The sequence below is a fragment of the Cotesia glomerata genome, linkage group LG5, assembly GCF_020080835.1.
Source record: "Cotesia glomerata isolate CgM1 linkage group LG5, MPM_Cglom_v2.3, whole genome shotgun sequence".
NCBI lineage: Eukaryota > Metazoa > Arthropoda > Insecta > Hymenoptera > Braconidae > Cotesia > Cotesia glomerata.
In genome coordinates, this window is record NC_058162.1 from 8,823,185 (window position 1) to 8,843,992 (window position 20,808).

Sequence of the window (20,808 nt, forward strand, 5' to 3'; positions counted from 1 at the left end):
GAAATAGCCTATTGACATTTTAATTAATAATTATTTGTAAAGAAAAAAAAATATGATTCATATCAATACATAAAAATATGATTTATATCAATTCATAAGAATACTTATAATTATGATTATTTATAATATAAAGAAATTAATTTCATACAAATAAAAGTTTTTGATAAATAATGAAAATTACTCATTACTTCTATTATAAAGATTATACGGATTAAAAATTTCTATGAAATATCTTTATCGATAACTTGGCTTTTACAATTTAAACATGAGTAAAATATTATCATAAATTCATTACTAAAAAAAATAATAAGAATTTGTAGAACGTAGTATTTTATTTTCAATATTTGTTCCATAAATTACAACTGAAAGTTATGTAATAATCATTAATATACATTATTAAGTATCATAAAATTACATAAAAATGTTTTAGAAATTTTCATTATCTGTATAAATATTTTCCGGCTTTTTACCATCGCAAGCGACTATTTTAACGCAATAAAAAGTTGCTTCTTCATCAGTTCCTTTAAACTCAACATCTTTGAGCTTAAATGTCCAGACATTGTCACAGAATCTGTAATAAACCAATTTTCCAGCTTTAAATGAGACGTAGGACCTGTTTCTGGTCGATAATACGCGATTGATACTTTTGTCGAACTGAAGCATAATTTTTGACGCTTGTTCATTCGTAAGTTGTTCGGATAATACCAATATGTCGAGAGTGTCTTGTAAAGCGTTTCCTATCGTTGTATTTCTATACAATTGATATGACATTTTATTTTTATCTGTAAAAAAAATAAATTAGATTTTCAAACACTCGGATAGAAATAACATTTAAGAAAAATGAATCAGTAATTGAAAAAAATTTTTTTTTAATTGATAATTTTCTCAATACTTACTTGAAAATATTTAAGGAAGAAAAACCAAATGAGTCACTTGAAAGGATCAAAACAGACTGAGTAAAAAAAAGTTATTTTCTCAAGAGAATTTTTTTTCTCACTAAAAAATAAGGATCAGGATAAAGTAGTAAAATTCTGGGCTTGAGAGGGTCAAAGTAGAGTGAGAGATAATTGACGGAAAATCTGGACACCATATGTCAGAAAGTTCTTATATTACACTATAAATTTTTTAAGTCAATAAAAAAAAAACTTTCCGGTTGATTTTTTCTAAGCAATAATTTTTTTTGTTTTTTCTTTAATAATTTTCAGTTTTAATTAAAACAATAATAAATTCGATTTCAGATGGGAAGATGAAATAAAAAAAGACATTGTCAAGCCAAAATGTTTATCAAAAAATCCAAGTGATTATTCAGAGGAAGATTTACGAATAATAAAAAAATACGAAGAAGATGTCAAAATTTTAAACAACGAAAGATTGAAGTACAAAAAAATTCTACAAGACGAAATTGTTTCTCTTCAAGGTAAAACATTTAATTACATAATCCTATATTATAAAATAGATGAAAGTCTTGAAATTAGTCTTGAGTCAAAGGTCGAAACTCGCAAAAAACGGGCCACGATTCATTATTGGTTAAAATTTAGGCGCGCGCGTAGCGCGCTATTCAAATTTCTAGTTAAAGTTATAATTTTCAAAAGAATTAAACTAATATTAAATATTAAAAAAAATTGTTTTTAAATTTTTGCATAGTTTTACTGAAAAAAGGAGTGAAATCTTTTGACGAAAAGCTAGAAAATTTGTTCCTCGAGCGCATAAAAATCGAATCAGCGGTGCTTCAAGAAAATCTGATGAAACAGCGGGAGTTAAGGAGGCACCAATTGCGTTTACAGGGCATAAAGGAGTTAAATGACCTAGAAAACGAGTTTCTAGCAGCGTCCAAAGAATTGAAAAGTCAAACCGAGGAGTTTTTGCAGCTGGAGTTGGTCTTAAATGAAACAAAGCTGCGCTACGAAAATTTGAGCAAGCGTGAAAAATTGCTGGAGTCGAAATTTCGAGGTGAGTTTCCGGATTTGAAACAGCCTATGGTTGAGCATTTGTTGAGGCACTACAAAAAGCGGCCAAGAAATGGACAATTTCTCTGTACTTCGATTACGTATTTGTCGGAATTGTCCCGGTGCATTTTGACTGGAGACAAATCGGATATTTTGCCGCGTGACTGCTTGGATTTCTTGAAAGGCGTCAACAATCTTGACATCATGCCGACCAGTTTGCCCAGTCAAATAGACAGCAATCATTGGTTTCTGCTATGCAAATTAAGGAAGAATAAAATTGAGATCGAAATTAGGGTGAGTTTTTGTTGCTGTTGTCGATAAACCGGTTTGTCATTTTTATCTTTTTAAATATTAATAGCTAATTTTTATTTTTAATCTATAAGCTAAAAAGTTGCGCAGTAGAACTGGCAGAAGCAGAACAAACGTTGAATGCTCACCAGAAAACAACAACGGGCTCGCAAAATCGGGTGGCGCAATTGAGAGACATGATGGAGAGTAGAAAAAAAAAAAACGAGGATGTTATGAGGAACATGGAGGTGCAATTGGTCCTGCAAATGGGCCAGATAGAAACCAATTTGTGTAGCCATCCGAGAGAATTTAAAAACTCGGTGCTCGTTTCTTTTGACGAGGTGCTTAAAGTTAATACGGCAATTGTTGAGGCTGGGCGTAACAAACTTGGAGCCATGAACCAGACCATTGTTTTTCGCAAAACTATTAATTGGAAGGAGTGGTGTCATAGCTGCCTCAAGATGACACTACAAAATATGAAGGAAGAGTTAAGAGTTCTTCAAGATGTTAAGGTTTATATTTTTTTAACTCAAAGTGGTTAAAAATAAGAGTCTTATTTTATTTTATTGCGGGTGGAAATTATTGGGTACACCAGAGAAAGTTAATACTTTTATTTATCATAAAATTTTTTTAAGTCATTAATTTTCTTCTTTTTAATTTCAATCTTTACTCAATAACGATAACTTTTTTTTTTTTATTTTATTTTTTATCATTTTTTTACTTCTGTTTCTATAGAAGTGGTACACACCTGTATATAGAACCAGAAGGAATACATATTTAAACATAATTACAATATATTAATATATAATAATAATAAATTATTTAAGTACAAAGTAATAAGTACATTATTATATCAAATCTTAACAATTTCAATAATTTAGGTTTTTCAATTATTTATATGCCTAAACATTATTAGATTTTAACCATGCCCCAAGTTTTTTACGTAGAGTTGACATAGAGCAATTTAACATTTTCATTTCATTTCATTAGGAAGTAAATTGTAATATTTAATTGCTACATACAGAGCATTTTTTGTGCTGAGAGACTTATTAATTTTAGGTAAAAGTATAAGTTTTGCACGAGTGTTTAGTGATCTTTCAGCATACAGAGATTTACAATGTTCATAATATTTAGTTAAAGCATATACAATAAAAGTTTCCCTAAATTTTAGAGGCGTAGTAAGGTGATTGTTTACACAGATTTTTTAAATTATTTTGTTTTGGATAGTAGTTATATATTTTCACCCATTTTTTTTTTTTTTTTTTTCAAAATCTAAATTAGTAATTTTCAAAACTCCAAAAAATAATAATAATAAAAGTAACAATGAATAAATAAATAAAATTTTCAGGTCACGAAAGAAATACAAAAGTATCTGATGCGTCATTTGCATACTCCTGGGTCAGAGAAGGACGTCGATATCTGGGAGAGAAGCGTCATGTCTACCAAGAAGGTAAACTAGAAACAAAAAAAATTCATCGGCAATATACATATACATGTATATTTATATTTATATTTATATTTTTATTTATACCTTCATCTCTTGTTGATTCTTTTATTTCCTTTTCTTTTATAGAGGAGAGATACATTGACAATGTATTTTATTCTCGTATTATAAAATTTTTTTATTTTTATTTGTATTTTATTTAAAAGCAAGTCAAGCGCGAGTCTCAATGTCTCAAGGACAATTTGGGTTGTTATATCTGCGAAACTCGTTTCAGAATTTCACCAGAATACTAGAAGGGAAAAAAACAAAGCTGATCGATATTAAGAGCCAGCTCGATAACTGGCAGAAGCTCAACACCTCCGTAAACAATAAGATCCAGGAGATAAAGCTAGCTACCTGCAAATTAACGATCCGCTGCAACGAAGACGCTAGAGTTAAGGATTTTAAGCATCAGAGGGTTAAATTGAAGGCTATCATGAAGAAAAATCGGCTGATTACTAGAGTGCAGAATAATTATGACGATTTATTGACGCTAAGATCACAGCTCGAGACTCTTAGATTGAAAACCTATCCCACTCTGCGATTGAGGAAAAAATGATTACCATTATTTATTGTAATGTTAATTTTTATAATCTATAAGGAAAATGTAAATGTAACACTATTATGTAACTTTGAGTATAATTTTATCGTAAAGAAATTTAATTCTTTTAAGTAGTAATGTCGATCTCTAGGTTATCGTTTTGCTGATGTATCACATTTTTATTTAAATTTTTTTCATTTTTCCTTTTTGCCGTATTATTGTTTTATTTTTTTTGTTCTATTACTCTATTAGTAAGTATTTTAAGCACAGCTTCTGTTAAAAATTAATAAGGACATGAAAATTAAAAGAATTAATATCTGATTTTTTTTTTACTGACTGAGGATTTTAATAGATACAATTATCATATTATATCGAGAATAATTTATAAGCTTTTTATTGGATTTATTTTGATTTATAAATTACTAACTCACGTTTTTGAATATATTTTTTTCTAGTAGCATTATTATATAACTTACAAGAAAAGATACAACTAAAAAAAAATTTAGATTTTAATTTAAAAAATTTTATTTTCAAATAAAATTTGTAGCAAACTTAAAATTTTTAAACTTATATTAAAAGAAAAAGGTATTAGTTTGCATGTAAAATTTTTTTGAAAATACATTTTTTAATTAATTTTATTTTTTCCAAGCTTGTAAGTATTGAAACTTTGACACAATTTATTAGATAATTTGAATGAAAATAAAAAAAACTAAATTTAATTTTGGCAATTAAAAAATACTGTAATTGAACTTAATTAAGCTAAAAATATACTCTGATAATTAAAGTAAAAATAATACCGGGAATTCCCGACTTCGATCAGTTGACATGTAATAAAATACACGATTACAGATTATAAATATGAAAATAAGCGTGGGGATGCTGGCAACAGAAATGTTAATCTTTGTTTTGTCTCCCACTATTCAGTTTCGCGGCTGCAGCAGATATAAAAGGACCGCGGATGCACATCTGAGAAGATCCTGCAAAGGAGTCGCATTAAGCTTCAAAATAATTTTTACTTCGTACTAAAAATGGGGAGAATGGGCATCACTTTTGTTGCCCTTTTGGGATTTTTCACAAGCGTACACGGTGATACCACAGCTCCTGTCTGTAAGTTGTAAAAAATTAATTTTTGTTTAAACTATATTATAATTTTTTGATTCAATATCACTCAATAGTTAATAACTATATCTGTAAAATTTTTTATAAATAATTTAATGACGATAATTTGATATTTCTTCAAGTAAAGACAATTTCACAAAACTTACGTTTTTTTTTTTTTTTTTACATAATAATTTGTGATTTTATTTATAAACTAAAATATTGTTGTATATTTTCTATCAATTTTTTATAATAATTTATTTTTATTTTTGAAAAAAAAATAGTTACAATGTGCGTACCAGAAATTTATTGGAAAGACTGTGTAAACATGATGAAGGACTCAGCAGCCAAGGGAATCCCTGTTTCTTGTATTACTGGACGTGATAGATACGAATGTGTGGAAAAAGTTGGTAAAAAAGAAGCTGACGTGGTTGCGGTCGATCCTGAAGACATGTATCTTGCAGCTAAAAATAACTTTGCATCTGATCCTGGATATAATGTTATTGAACAGGTAATTTTTATTCAAATTTATTCAAATTCTAAACAATAATAATAATTAAATAAAAAAAAAACTTACCACAGAAGTCTTTAAATAATTTTCCAAGGAAATAATTTATTTTTTTTTAATTTCATCTAAATGGTTTTAGATCCGTACAAAAGAAGAATCAGATGAACCATACAGATACGAAGCAGTAGCAGTTATCCATAAGGACCTCGAAATATTTGACCCTCAAAGCTTCCGAGGATTAAACTCCTGTCACACTGGGGTCGGCCGCAATGTGGGTTACAAAATTCCGATAACTAAATTAACAGCAATGGGCGTACTGGCTAACATTAATGACCCAGAGTACTCGGCGCGAGAAAATGAGATTCGTGCTCTCTCAACTCTGTTCAGCAGAGGCTGTCTCGTCGGAAAATGGTCACCGGACCCTGCAATTAACAAAAAATTGAGTAAGTTTCTGAGTTTTTTAATTGTAATCCATTAAATTAATTTATTCACATTTAATTAGAGGAAAAATACAGCAATATGTGCGAGCTGTGTGAAGATCCAGTAAAATGCGACTATCCGGATAAATATTCTGGATACGAGGGCGCGTTACGTTGTTTGGCCCACAATGGCGGTCAGGTGGCGTTCACCAAGGTTATTTATGTAAAGCGATTCTTCGGTCTGCCAGTTGGTAAGTCTCCAGCAGTTCCAACAAATGAAAATCCAAGCGACTTCGCATACTTCTGTCCTGACGGCACCAAGGTGCCTATTGATGCCCACACCAAGCCGTGCACTTGGGCTGCCAGACCTTGGCAAGGATACATGACTAATGGACAAGTCAGTGACATTACTTCAGTGCAAAAGGTATTTTTATTATTTTATTACATTTTTTATAATCCTGAAATTAGTTGACATCTGACAATTTATTGAATTTTTATATCATATTAAGGTAAAAGACCCAGTTATTGATACTGGCCTAGTTGTTTGACACTTGCAATTTTATCATAATTAAAAAAATAAAATGTTCTCAAAAAACAATTATCTTGAAATTTATAATTCATAAATTAAATTTATTAATTTATTAGAGTTGATTTGTTTTTTTTTTTTTTTTTAATTGAAATAAAATTGCAACTGTTAATAACTGGGTCTTTTACCTTATGATAAAAAAAAATAATTTTAAAAATTTGCACTTGTAATTTCTTTAATTTTTTAAATGAAGAATTTTTTCATAATAATAACATTGTTATAATAATCTAAAAAATTGTTTGATGTCTATTGATTCCAGTTTCATCATTTTTTTGTTTAATTTTTTCTATTTTAAAGTTTAAAATTAATTTTATTGTAGAAGTAGTTTTATTTAAAAAAGAATTAACACTTTTTTTTTAATTATATTGGACGATTGTTCATTTTTCTACTTTACACTTTCTAGGAAATTGAAAAACTAGGAACTTTGGGTGAAGAAGAAAAAGCTGATTGGTGGAAAGACTTGTTGCTGCTCGACGAAAAAACAATTCCCATTATTTCAGATAAAATAAGCCCGGAACAACATTTAGAAAACTCTAAATACTTGGATGTTATTGAGAGAAATTCTGGAGCCCCTGAAAGAGACGCGCGTTGGTGTGCATGGAGCGATGAGAGTTTGGCTAAATGTCACGCACTTGCTAAGGCTGCTCATTCTAGGTTAGTATGATTTTAAATTTATGATAATAATAATATGGAAAATTTTAAATTGTTTAATTTTACAGAGATGCAAGACCGAGATTAGATTGTGTACTTGAAAAAGATCAAGAAGCATGTTTGACAACTCTGAGGAATGAAGGGGCTGATTTAGTGATCTTGACTGGTGGCGCTGTAAAAAAAGCCATTGAAGAATTTAATGTCAAGCCAATAATTGCAGAAAACTATGGAAATGGTTCAACTAAATTCAGTGAACGTCCAGCAGTTGCTGTTGTTAAGAAAGATAGTTCAATTAATAAATTAGGTATTTCTAATTTATCTATTTTTAAAATAACTTTAGTTAATTATATTTATTTCTAATTTAATAATAATTTTCTTCAACTACAGCTGATCTGAAAGACAAAAAATCATGTCACACATTTTATAAGAGCGATTTCGCCGGGTGGTTGGCACCAGTCCAAGTATTAAAAAAAGCCGGTCTAATAACCTCAGAGGAAGGACTCGGGGAGTTCTTTGGCGGATCTTGTGCACCAGGTGCTTCTAAGACATCACCTCTTTGTCAGCAGTGCGTCGGAGACATGGAGTCCCAAGACGATCAGACTAAAGAAGCGACTAGATGTCAGCCTACCCAAGCCGAAGATTTTAGTGGCAGTAAAGGAGCTCTCTCGTACGTTATTAATTTAATTTAATAGCAATTTATTGTCATTTTCTCGTACCTTATCAGTCACACTCTAATTAACAAGTAATTGAATGTCAATATTTAAACTTCTAGATGCTTGACAAGCGGCCATGGAGACGTTGCCTTTGTTCCTTATACAGTATTAGAAAAAATAAGTGAGCATTTATTTTAAAATTATATTAAATATGATTATTAATAACTAATTGTAAATAATCGTAATTGTTATTATATTAAATTTTTTAATTCGATTGAATTTTTTTTAGAGCATGATAACACTTCAGATATCAAAATCTCCGACTTGATGCTACTTTGTCCAAACGGAGGAGTATCTTCAATCGACCAATACCAAGACTGTAATTTAGGATACGAACCACCGCGAGTTATTGTCAGTCACGCGGGCAAATCTGACAACGTCTTGGAGGAATTGACTCATGGTGTTCTTACTGCTACCAGTTTGTACTCAAAGCGACCAGATCTTCTTCAACTTTTTGGTGCTTGGGGTGGCCACAAAAATATTCTATTCAAAGATGACGCCATTGGGCTCGTCTCTGTTGACAGCACCTGGGATCACTGGGACCAATGGGCTTCTACGGAACAAACTTTTGGAGCCATTTAATTTAAGTGTATTTCTATAAGTAATTTTTAATAAAGAAAACTTAATTATTCACTAGATAAACATGTTTTATTTTTAATGTTTTTCAATACGAATTTTACAAAATTGTTGTATAATTTTTAGTTTTTACAATAAAATTAATTATATAATACTCGAATCACTTTTTTCCCATAGATAATTATCATGGTACTTTCTAATAATAAACTGATTACTCAGTACAAAAATTATTAAATAATTTTATAAAAATATTTTCAACATAATGAGTATTTTCTCAAATTAATAAATACATTTTTTTACTTCCGCACTAATTCAAAAGCATGCATAAAAATTTCAAATAAATAAATAAAAATTTTTTCTACCTTCTCTTTATGATGATAAAAAAAATTTATAAACTATTTCTCTTATCAGCATACCTTACTTACTAATCATAAATTTTTTATTTTTTGTAAAAATAAAAATATTTTATCACTTATAAAACTTAGTAATAATTTTGGTTATAAATATTAAAATTATTCTTGGTATAGAAAATTAATAAATATCATCAAATATAACAAATGTTATCAGCCATTAGTTATCATCAACTCATATTAAAAAATTGAACTAATTTGTTAATTTAATACTTGATGATGAAATTTAGAAAATTGATGACTTTTAGCAAATAATATTTGTACTAATAAAATTGATTCAAAAATTTCAATCATACTAAGTTCTCTAATTTCAAGATTATAAATTTTGATACTCCCCCGTAACGAGACCTCTTGTACTTCAAGTAAACAATATATTCCATGGTGCCCGGCTCGAAGGACTTCAATATTTGGCGTATGATCATGGAGCGGACACGTACTCTATCCTTTTCCGGGAAGCTATTCAACAGATAAAATATTAAATTATTTCAGTTATGACTATAAAACAAAACTCATAAAAAATTTACAACGACCCTGATAAAAAAAAAAATTATTGAGACAAAGAAAAAAGTATTGAAAAGTATTGGTTTTCTAGTCAATTCAATACTTTTCAATACTTTTTTCTTTGTTTCAATACTTTTTTTTATTCAGGGGAAGGTGTAAATCTATTATCCTATTTTTTTTTTAATTTAGCACAATTGTTGCTTGAAAATTTTAACCAAGTGATAAGATAACATTATTTGGTGCTTAGTTCATTAAATAATATAAAACAAAGATGAATACTAACCATTTTCCATAACTAGGTGTCCAATCATCAGCTGAAATATCTGCGATTGATGTAATCTTAGACATATTCATCACTACTGATAAGTCGGCGATTGTCGATGCTAGTAACATTGCAGACTCCTTCATTAGCTCCTCATCAAACAATGAGACATCAATCTGGAAAATAAAGTATCTTGGTATCAATCAATGTCTTATCAAAATTTGCTTGATAATTTAATGATACTGGAATCAGCAGATACCTCACAAATTTTTTAAAAATTCATTGAGATAAAAATAAATTTTTTTTTAAATTCGTACATACTTTTACATAATGATTTAATTGTAATAAATAATGAAAATAGATTACCATATAGCCCGAGAAATAGTACATTAAATAAATATCATCGAAATTGATGTTGCCGAGCTTGGGATCCGACACAATGCAAAGATTCACTGTTGATGCTACATCCGTATACGATATTTCAAAATTTAGGAGTTTTAAAATTTCACGCTCACATTGAACGATCTCATTTTTACTATATGCTCCACTTGACAACTGAGCTATTTTTTCACTCTGTAATATGTAAATATGTTTTTTAACTTATTAAACAATGAATTTAATTATTAAAAATCACTTATCTAGTAAGGAAAAAATAATATATTTCTTCTTTGAAGAAATTTATTTCAAGTCGTATAATTGATGCTGAAAAATTGATGAAAACATGAAAAATATTTATATTATGACATTAAAGTTAGCTGCCTTGACCATTTTAAAAATTTTTTTTTAAACAAATTTTATTTGAAAAATTATTTTTAAAAAATTGCATTTTTTATTTTTTTAAATTTCTAAATGTCAATTTTTTTTCAAATTTTTTTTTTTGCTGTAATTTATTTGTAATAAAAATTCTTAAAATTATAAATTTTTTGCTAAATTAATTTTATAAAATATTTAAAATAAGAAATACCAGAGGAACACGATGAAAAACGTGATCTTTTTTCAATACGATCCACAGCGAAGTGAGTTGAATTAACTGTAACATTTCCACTGGAACATTTGGCGAAAGTGACAATACATCATCCAATAGGCGAACTGCATTGTAGGTAAGGAATCCTGGATAATTAAACTGTTTCTAAAAAAAATATAAATATTAAAACCATGTTCTTAAATATAAACAAAATGATTCAGGTAAATATATGTATACTTACGTTGATATTTATCAAATTTCTTACAAGGATCTGGCGTTGAGTCGATGAGATGTTTAATCGCCGGGTAGTGGACGAAAATGATTGACGATTACATTCTTTTTCCTCGAAAAATTTAAGATGGTCTTTGACGTATTCTATGGAATCCTTACCATAGAAAGAAGGATTGCATACCTTTTTTTTAATTGTTATATTTTTTGAAGCCTCACATCTCACTTTTTTTACCTGTAACAATAACAATACAGTAAGAATATAATTAATATCAATATTTAATTGAAAAATCAACATAAAATCTACAATTGAAGTTAAAGTTTCCAAAGGAAATTAAGTTAGCTGACATCTAAAAATTTTTAGAATTTTTGTATTAAAAAAATTATTATATAAAAATTAAAAAAAAGTTTTTTTCATATGTAAAAAATAAAATAAATACGACATTGGAATTAACAGACACTTGACACTTGTTTGGTTTTTCTTGAAAAATAAACTAGGTCCAGAAAATTCTTCAAAAAAATTGCATTTATAATTTTTTAAAGCTTCTAAAGATGGAATTTTTTAAATTAATTTTTCTTGTTATAATTTATTTGCTTGAAAAATTCTTAAAATTATCAAATGTCTCTCAATTTCAGTATCATAAAAAAACTACAAGTGCAATTTTTTAATTGTTATTTAATTTATGAAAAAATTCAAAATTGCCAAACTTCTGCTAATTCAATATCATCGTTTTATACTTGAAATTTTAAACTTAAAAATTTTTTTTATTGTTTTTAGTATTAAAATAAAAAATTTACTTCTGATTTTAAATTAAGAAAATTTTAATAAATATAAAATAATTAGTTTTGGATAAAAAAATTTTTTTTTGAGAATAATTATTTTTAGATTAAACAAATTATAACTTTTAAAATTTAAAACTCAAAATTGCATTCATAATTTTTTAAAATTTCCACTTGTAAAGTTAAAAATATCCAAAAAATAGTCAGAGATCTGCCGATTTCAACAAATTTGTAGTAAATTAAAAATAAAATCTTACATTCTGTAGAGGTGGCAAAAATTCCCTAGTATCCTCTGGAGTTTCTTTTAGTTTTTTATCCTGATCCTTCAATTCCTGGATTCGCTTGACGGGCAAAATAACAACAGTACTTTTCACCGTATTCTTCACTCCCTTTTCACCATCAACTTCAAAATGCGCCAGATTTTCCAACATTTTTCCAGACATGCGCCGTTTCAAAACTTTCTTGACTTTTTCAGAACTTCCGTTCTGCTGGACATCCGAGAAAAAGTGTTTAACAACCTTGAACTTACTTTTTTGCGACAAATCATCGACTTTCGGTGGGAATTTCGCCGGAGTTTTCTGAAAGCTGTAACCCGCAGCCAAATCTCCTTCATCGAAAACCTCCGGGAAAATAGTATCTGGTTCTTTGATCCGAACTTTCTTTGGCAATGAAACCTTGGGACTCTTCTCCTCGCTTTGAGCTCCAACCAAATTACCAGTTTTGTCTTCAAGTTTTTTGTCACCAGAATCAACTTTTAAATCATTTTTCTCGGCAGCTGGTTTGCATTTTTTCTCTAGCTTGCTTCTTATTACCGTAGTTCCTTTTTCTATATTGTATATGGCAAAACGCGAATCTTGAAATGTTCCGGCTGCTTCTAGCGTAGGAGAAAAATTTTCGAAATCCTGAGTTGCTACAAAATTTTTTATACGAAATTTTTCAGTGATATTTTCGATGCTGACTAATCGTGGACGCGCTTTTTTAACAGAATTTTGATTAAACTGCTTGGGTATTGCTCCAAGTGATTTTCTTTGCTGAAAGGCAACTGGTTCAGAATTTTCTTTGTCACTCGATTTTGGTACTGATAAAGTCCTATTTTGAGGCGCGTTTACTGATTTTATATCGCGAAACATCTTTAATAATTGGTAATTTATTAAATTATCTGATTTTATAAACTAAAAATTATTTTATAATTTTATTTTTAAGTACAACAGCAATTATTAATTTGAGGACTGTCTTGAAGAAAGGACTTGTTACAACTGACTAGCAAGTACTAACTACAACTAACTACAATAGTCTTATTGAACGTATTGTATGTAGTGTAATCACTTTGGAATTTTTGAACAGTGACATGAAGGAATACTTATGAGTACTGTGTACATAGAGGATTAAGTAATTCTCAGAATTATTGTACCTTCAAACGAATTGAATGATTTACTGAAAAGATTTTACGGGTAAATGGAGAATTTTTTTTATAAGAATCATTTTAGAAATAAAATAAAATTTAATAGTTTGATGAATTGTATTAATTTTACAAGAGCTAAAATAATTACTGACACTAAAATTAGCAAACACTTGAAAATTTTTTTTATTTTTCTTTTTTAAATTGCATTTATAAATTTTTTTAGCTTCTAACTTTGGAATTTTTTAAATAAATTTTTCTTGCTATAATTTATTTGTTAAAAAAGTTTTAAAAATTATCAGATGTGTCTCAATTTCAGTATCAAGAGAGCTTGCAAAATTATGGAAAAGGTTCAACTAAATTCAGTGAACGTCCAGCTGTTGCTAATTAATAAATTAGTTATTTAAAATTTATCTATTTTTTAAATAACTTTAGTTAATTATATTTATACCCAATTTAATAATAATTTTCTTCAACTACAGCTGATCTGAAAGACAAAAAATCATGTCACACATTTTATAAGAGCAATTTCACTGGGTGGTTGGCACCATTCCAAGTATTAAAAAAAGCCGGTCTAATAACCTCAGAGGAAGGACTCGGGGAGTTCTTTGGAGAATCTTGTGCACCAAGTGCTTCTAAGACGTCACCTCTTTGTCAGCAGTGCGTCGGAGACATGGAGTCCCAAGACGATCAGACCAAAGAAGCGACTAGATGTCAGCCTACCCAAGCGGAAGATTTTAGTGGCAGTAAAGGAGCTCTCTCGTACGTTATTAATTTTATAGAAATTTATTGTAATTTGCTTGTACCGTATCAGTCACACACTCTAATTAACAAGTAATTAAATGTCAATATTTAAACTTCTAGAAGCTTGACAAGCGGCCATGGAGACGTTGCCTTCGTTCCTCATACAGTATTAGAAAAAATAAGAGGATTTATTTTAAAATTATATTAAATATGATTATTAATAACTAATTGTAAATACTCGTAATTGTTATTATATTAAATTTTTTAATTTGATCGAATTACTTTTAGAGCATGATAACACTTCAGATATCAAAATCTCCGACTTGATGCTACTTTGTTCAAACGGAGGAGTATCTTCAATTGACAAATACCAAGACTGTAATTTAGGATACGAACCACCGCGAGTTATTGTCAGTCACGCGGGCAAGTCTGACTATGTTTTGGAAAAACTGACTCATGGTGTTCTTACTGCTACCAGTTTGTTGTATCCAAAATAACCAGATCTTCTTCAACTTTTTGGTGCTTGGGGTAGCCACAAAATATCCTCTTCAAAGATGACGCCATTGGGCTCGTCTCTGTTGAAAGCTCCTGGGATCACTGGGATCAATGGGCTTCTACGGAACAAACTTTTAGAGCTATTAAATTTAAATGTATTTATATAAGTAATTCTTAACAAAGAAAACTTAATTATTCACTAGATGAACATGTTTTCTTTTTAATGTTTTTCAATGTGAATTTTACATAATGGTTGTATAATTTTTATTTTTTACAATAAAAGTAATTACAATACATGCATCATTTTTTTTTATAAATAATTATCATGGTACTTTCTAATAATGATCTGATTCCATAGTGAAAAAAAAATTATTAATTAATTTTATAAATATATTTCAAACATAATGAGAAGTTTCTCAAATCAATAAAAATAAAAAAAATTTTTTTTTTTTTCAATTTTCCTATTTTGATGATAAGAAAAATTTATAAACTATTTCTCTTATCAGGATATTTTACTTCTTAATAATCAATTTAAAAACAAATTGGCCTTCAATTATTTATAAAATTATAAATTTCTTTTATTTAAAATAAGTAATAACTCAAGTATTTATTTTTTTAAGTTTAAAACAAAAAGTCGCCTAGAAAATTAAAAAATCTACATGAGTATTTTTTTCTTAACTTAAGTAATTGAAAAAATTTTTTTTCTAAATTTACAGAATATTTATTTTCAAAGTGACGGATTTCGGCTAACTTTAGGATCATATTTAAACAATTTGTTCCATTACTGATCCCATTTTTTGCACTGTTTAAGTACTATGCATGCTTTATTTTTATCTTATCGATTTTTGCCACCTTTTGTTAGTTTTTGGCCAATTTATGTAATTTCAAATAAGAATTTTTAAACTTAGACATTTATATGTAATTTAGAACGTCAATTTAACTCCACCTAGCGTTCATTGAAATTGTTACCATCTGCAACTAAAAGCATTTTTAACAAAATAAAATAATCAAAATATTTGCCGAATCACAACATAAAGTGAGCATGTGTATTCATTATTATTTAAACAATAATAGTTTATAAATAATTACTCTGATTGATATTTTTTATTGTACATATATTTTGACACTTTTTTGACAGGTATTTAATGCGTTTACTCTTTAATTATGTATTCACATTCTAGATCTGAATTTTTTCTACTAATTATATAGAAAAAACTTCATTAATTAATTGAAAAAACCAATTACATTAATTATTATATATTTTATTAAAAATGTTCATTTCAAAGTAATATCAATGAATAATATGAAAAAACAATTTTTATTAGTTAATGGATATTGTTTTCTGTACATTACTCTATTATTTAAAATTTTTTAAATAAATTTGTTATTTACAATAAAATACCCAGTTACTGACACTGGCCTAGTTGTTTGACACTTGCAATTTAATTCTAATTAAAAAAATAAAATGTTCTCAAAAAACCAATTATCTAAAAATTTATAATTCACAAATTGTATTTATTAATTTATTGGAGTTAGCTTTTTTTTAATTAAAATAAAATTGCAAGTGTCAATAACTAGGCCAGTGTCAATAACTGGGTCTTATATCTTAATACTTTTGTTTCCAGATCCTGTTTTCAATACCTCTAGAGATTTCATTCTAAATAAATAATCAATTCTTCTGAACAATACAAGATAATCAGGAAATTTTTAATCAAGTAAGTGATCTAAAATTATAAAAAAATATATATTTATATGATATATATAACATATGATCTTTAAAAATATTTTTTAATAATTAAAATTTTTGGTCAAATGTAACAATCAATTTATGAATTTAAATTACCGTCATTTTAGACACATTTCTATTTTTAGAATCAGTTATAAATATTATTTTTCAATATTTTTAACAAATCATTCATTTTTTAATTAATTATAAAATATTTTTTTGAATGTTAATTCATTAAAAAATAATCAGATTCAATTAAAGAAACCATTTTGTTAATCAATAAAATAATAATAACAATAATTAAAAATTTTGTTTAAATAACGATAAAGTATTATTTTTCAATTTTCTTAAAAATTATTTTTTTTTTAGCAAAAAAATGACAGCAATCCTGGGCGGTGGGATAAGTGGCTTATCAGCAGCGTTTTACGCCTTAGAAAACCCGAGATTAGGTGCGTTGACCCTCTTCGAAGCAAGTGAGCGCCTCGGCGGATGGATACGAACCAAACGATCGCCTTCAGGAGCGACCTTCGAAAAAGGTCCTCGCACAGTGCGACCCTTTGGAGAGGGCGGTAAGAATACTCTTCGTATGGTCGAAGAGCTAAATTTAGGAGATCAGCTGATAAAAATATCGCAAACACACCCTACATCCAAGAACCGGCTCATTTATGCCGACAAAAAGCTTCACGTGCTTCCAAGTTCGTTCCTGGATTTATTTTCCACCAAGTCACCAATGAAACGCCCGCTGATCATGTCATTGTGGCAGGAGTTCAGAGCTCCAAAAGTCGAAAAAGAGGACGAGGATATGTACAGTTTCGTCAAAAGGAGGTTGGGCCAGGATATAGCAGACTACATGATCAGTCCAATGGTCTGCGGAATAGCCGCAGGAGACGCTAAAAAAATAAGTGTGAAATTCCTGATGCGTTCACTGTTTGAGGCTGAGCAAAAGCATGGTGGAGTCTTGAAGGGGATGTTGAAGAGCAACAGGCTCCAGGAGGCCATTGATAAGCGAAAGCAGGAAGAACAAAATGATATGTTGCTAGGTAGGACCCACAAGGGCTCTTCCAGATTAGCGTTGCTAGCACAGAAGGAAAAGTGGGCAGTGTGGACCCTCGCTGACGGGATGGAAACTTTACCTGGTGCACTGGTTGATCATTTAGCTGACAAGGTTGATATCCAGTTGAAGAAGTGCACTAATTTGACCTTCGGGGATAAAGAAGTTGATGTGGAGGTTGATGGTAAGCTTCATAAATTCAACAAAATTATTTCTAGTCTTCCAGCTCAAAGTCTTGCTGAGCTCGTGAAGAAACAGCATCCAGAGCTGGCCCAGGAGTTGGAAGCGATACCTTCTGTTACGGTTGCTGTTATTAATTTTGAGTTTAAAGATAAAGTTGTGCCGCTTGAAGCTTTTGGATTCTTAATCCCACCTAACCAGAACTTACCGCTGCTAGGTGTTATTTTTGACTCTTGTGTTCGTTCTGAGAAATCAACGGTATTTATTAAACGATTATTTTTTATTAAATTGTTTTGCACTATACAAAAAATTTCTAGTTAAATTAATGGCAGAAATTTATGAAAATTAAATTATGAATTAAATTAAGTTTCAGAGTAAATTTGATATTTTACAGAAAACAAAAATTGCTTATAAATTTAATTACTTTTATGCTAGTATTATTTATAATTAAATTATATTATAATATAATTACAGGTATTAACAGCAATGATGGGCGGTGCGTGGTTTGACCAATATTTCGGAAAGAATCCAACAGAAGAATACTTACTATCCATAGCAATAGAACAATTGCGTAATATTTTAAAAATAAATCAAGATCCAGTGCATGTTGACGTATCAATTTTGAAAGATTGTATCCCCCAGCAAATAGTCGGACACGACGCACGTATGAAACGCATTCGTGATTACATAACTGCCCATGGAATGTCTTTAGCGATTTGTGGTTCTTCTTATCAGGGTATTGGAGTTAACGACGTTATTCTGTCATCGAAAAACGCGATTGATGATATATTATTGTAAGTAACTAAATATAATATTTATATTTATGAGAATCAAAGTAATATTTAATAGTTATAAAATAAAAATAATAATATAATTACTTTTCAGACGTGATATAAATGCATGAAGTAACATGCCAATCATGCATTCATGTATAGATTGTAGTTGTTGAGAATAAACATGCGATATGTAAATATTTTTTTTAATAATTAAATAAAAATAATTTTAAAAGTGGCGAAAAAAAAAACATTTTTTCTGCGTTGCTGCAATGGAAATGCATTGAATAGTTTTTATATTACACATTCCAATAAAAATACAATTAAAGCTAAGAACAATTTTGCTTAGAAATAAATCATTACATTATAATTAAATACATAAAATGAAATAAAAGGTGTAATAAGTCGTGTACATGCCATGAAATGTACTTGGGAGCGTTAAATAATAATAAGTGGACAATAACTTATTATTTATTGGTTAACAGTACCTGCGTATTTAACTTCATCAAACGCTTTTCGAGCTTTCTTCAATTCTTCGTTCATTGTCAGCAGATCTTTCACACGGGCGTACTTCCTTTGATCTTTTCTAACTGAAATTTTATTGATAAGTTTTTAATTTATTATTAATTTTATTCATTTTCAGTATTTATCCAGTATAAAAAAATTAAATCTCAGAATTCAAATAATTCAAGCCTAATTATATGACCAATAAAAAATTCAAAATTCAATTTATTAAATTATAAGTAAATGAAATTAATTATTGATGTTTGAAATTTTTAAAATTCTAAAAACTAAAAATTTTTCTTTCTAGTTTTAAAATTACAAATTTGACTGAACGAGTCTTCTAGTCAATTTAAATTGAATATTTTAGTTTTAATTGATCGACTGAATTTCGTTATTTGAAATTGTAAATTACTATTACTAAAAATAGATAAATAATTGTTGTTACCTAAAAAGACAATGTCCTCAACTTGGACACGTCCGGTACGTCCAATTTCCATAGCTCGCTGTGTTGTTTCGGTTACGTATTCAATAACCAGGTCCTCCAACAAGTCTACACTCTCAGTGTAAGGATTTTGATCATCACCGAATCCGTACATCATACAGCGCAATTCTTTTGAGAACAAGCGCTTGCGACCGCTTGGTAAAGTCCCAATTGGGACGTCTGTCTCTTCATCTTCGAACTGTAAGCAATTTAATTATTAATCATTGAATATAAAGTTAAGATTTCAATCAGCAGGATAATAATAGTAAAATCAGCAGACACCTTAAAATTTTTTAATTTTATTTAAAAAATAAATTAGTGATAAGAAAATATTTTTAACAAAATTGATTTCACATTTTTTTTTTCAATTTCCACTAGTGAAATTCTTTTTATAATAACATACTTGTTAAAAAATCTAAAATGTCTTTAGTCTCAGTAACATTTAAAGATTCAGTTTAATTTAATAAATGACACTAAAATTAGCAGACACTTTTGAAAATTTTTTGATTTTTATCGAAAAATAAACGAGCTTTAAAAAGTTATTTTTAAAAAATTACATTTATAATTTTTTAAACCTTCTAAAGATGGAATTTTTTAAATAAATTTTTCTTGCTATAATTTATTTGTTAAAAAAATTCTAAAAATTATCAGATGTCTCTTAATTTCAGTATCATAAGGTAAAAGACCCCATTAGTGGAGCCTTTAACCCCAATTAGTGGCACTTTTTCTTTCAATGAAAAAATATTCTAGTTGGAATAAAAATTAAAAATTTTTTTGATCTCAAGGTCTTAAAGATTAGAAATAATATTTTCATTATTGAAATTAATGATTTCATGAATTGAATAAGTACCAAAATCAAAGAAAATGTCAGTAATAGGGTCCCCGCCACTAATAGGGTCTTTTACCCTAGTAATAAAATATGAACAATTATTGAAATTCTCAAAACAAATATTTTAACACTGATAAATAAAAATTTCAGCTGGTTTTTCAAAAAATTTTGAATTTTTTTGTGTTTCACTTGAAAACAGAAAAATGTTAAAAATAAAAACTCACGTCACTTTTGATAAAATATAAAAAAATTAAATGAATAATTAACAAAAAACTGCAAGCACAAACTGTTTTAAAATAATAATAATTTATTCTTTTAAATAAAAACAGACGCTTGATATCAAATCATGAAAATTTAAGGTTAGCAATAAATGTACCTGTTCATATCCTTCTTCATTGGCCATAATAACAATAATAATTATTATTATTATCTACTCAATTAAAATTTAACTTCAAAAAAGAATATTAATAAATATAAAACTAAAAAATTTTATTGACAAAACAATTAAATGTAATATATAACGCGATACTATCAAAACATCAACAAGCACACCATCTGATTGTAAATTGTAAGTTCGAAACACTCTTCAAGATGGAGCTTAGATACAGTAAATAAATTTAAACACATATATAACATACTACATGTTTAAATAAGAATTGTAGGGCTGTGGAG

The 20,808-nt window shown here is 28.4% G+C and overlaps 6 protein-coding genes across 10 annotated transcripts in view; 4 read left to right on the top strand and 2 right to left on the bottom strand.

Annotated features, from left to right (window-relative positions):
* Nucleotides 1-4,410, top strand: part of LOC123265380 (cilia- and flagella-associated protein 43) — a 17,501-nt gene extending 13,091 nt beyond the window's left edge. The window contains exons 13-17 of the mRNA XM_044729101.1: nucleotides 1,239-1,417; nucleotides 1,645-2,240; nucleotides 2,330-2,746; nucleotides 3,583-3,684; nucleotides 3,953-4,410. Coding sequence (XP_044585036.1) covers nucleotides 1,239-1,417; nucleotides 1,645-2,240; nucleotides 2,330-2,746; nucleotides 3,583-3,684; nucleotides 3,953-4,276 — 1,618 coding nt within the window. The 3' untranslated portion in view covers nucleotides 4,277-4,410. The remainder of the gene's footprint in view (nucleotides 1-1,238; nucleotides 1,418-1,644; nucleotides 2,241-2,329; nucleotides 2,747-3,582; nucleotides 3,685-3,952) is intronic.
* On the top strand, nucleotides 3,882-18,561 carry LOC123265108 (protoporphyrinogen oxidase). 4 transcript variants are annotated; one of them, XM_044728739.1, is made up of 5 exons: nucleotides 15,611-15,628; nucleotides 16,218-16,307; nucleotides 16,688-17,807; nucleotides 18,024-18,343; nucleotides 18,435-18,561. In XM_044728739.1, the coding sequence occupies exons 3-5, from the start codon at nucleotides 16,695-16,697 to the stop codon at nucleotides 18,451-18,453; spliced, it is 1,452 nt and encodes a 483-aa protein (XP_044584674.1). In that variant the 5' UTR covers nucleotides 15,611-15,628; nucleotides 16,218-16,307; nucleotides 16,688-16,694; the 3' UTR covers nucleotides 18,454-18,561. The 4 variants fall into 4 exon arrangements, with proteins under 4 accessions (XP_044584676.1, XP_044584674.1, XP_044584672.1 ...); XM_044728737.1 differs by lacking the exon at nucleotides 15,611-15,628 and adding an exon at nucleotides 15,713-15,730; XM_044728741.1 differs by lacking the exons at nucleotides 15,611-15,628; nucleotides 16,218-16,307 and adding an exon at nucleotides 3,882-3,887.
* Nucleotides 5,176-8,875, top strand: LOC123265099 (transferrin). Its single transcript, XM_044728725.1, has 9 exons — nucleotides 5,176-5,365; nucleotides 5,641-5,867; nucleotides 6,004-6,307; nucleotides 6,367-6,707; nucleotides 7,273-7,523; nucleotides 7,589-7,824; nucleotides 7,908-8,187; nucleotides 8,293-8,354; nucleotides 8,463-8,875. Exons 1-9 carry the CDS (start codon nucleotides 5,287-5,289, stop codon nucleotides 8,813-8,815), a joined length of 2,133 nt encoding a protein of 710 aa, XP_044584660.1. The 5' UTR covers nucleotides 5,176-5,286; the 3' UTR covers nucleotides 8,816-8,875.
* Nucleotides 9,208-13,229, bottom strand: LOC123265102. Its single transcript, XM_044728728.1, has 6 exons — nucleotides 12,212-13,229; nucleotides 11,188-11,409; nucleotides 10,947-11,111; nucleotides 10,349-10,555; nucleotides 10,004-10,158; nucleotides 9,208-9,675 (listed from the first exon to the last, which is right to left on the bottom strand). Exons 1-6 carry the CDS (start codon nucleotides 13,082-13,084, stop codon nucleotides 9,510-9,512), a joined length of 1,788 nt encoding a protein of 595 aa, XP_044584663.1. The 5' UTR covers nucleotides 13,085-13,229; the 3' UTR covers nucleotides 9,208-9,509.
* On the top strand, nucleotides 13,850-14,594 carry LOC123265382 (transferrin-like). Its single transcript, XM_044729102.1, has 3 exons — nucleotides 13,850-14,115; nucleotides 14,218-14,279; nucleotides 14,386-14,594. Exons 1-3 carry the CDS (start codon nucleotides 14,027-14,029, stop codon nucleotides 14,592-14,594), a joined length of 360 nt encoding a protein of 119 aa, XP_044585037.1. The 5' UTR covers nucleotides 13,850-14,026.
* Nucleotides 18,173-20,655, bottom strand: LOC123265158 (transcription initiation factor TFIID subunit 13). 2 transcript variants are annotated; one of them, XM_044728818.1, is made up of 4 exons: nucleotides 20,513-20,654; nucleotides 19,272-19,506; nucleotides 18,811-18,912; nucleotides 18,173-18,308 (listed from the first exon to the last, which is right to left on the bottom strand). In XM_044728818.1, the coding sequence occupies exons 1-4, from the start codon at nucleotides 20,537-20,539 to the stop codon at nucleotides 18,304-18,306; spliced, it is 369 nt and encodes a 122-aa protein (XP_044584753.1). In that variant the 5' UTR covers nucleotides 20,540-20,654; the 3' UTR covers nucleotides 18,173-18,303. The 2 variants fall into 2 exon arrangements, with proteins under 2 accessions (XP_044584753.1, XP_044584752.1); XM_044728817.1 differs by lacking the exon at nucleotides 18,173-18,308 and having other exon boundaries at nucleotides 18,587-18,912; nucleotides 20,513-20,655.
* Between the last annotated feature and the right edge of the window lie 153 nt (nucleotides 20,656-20,808).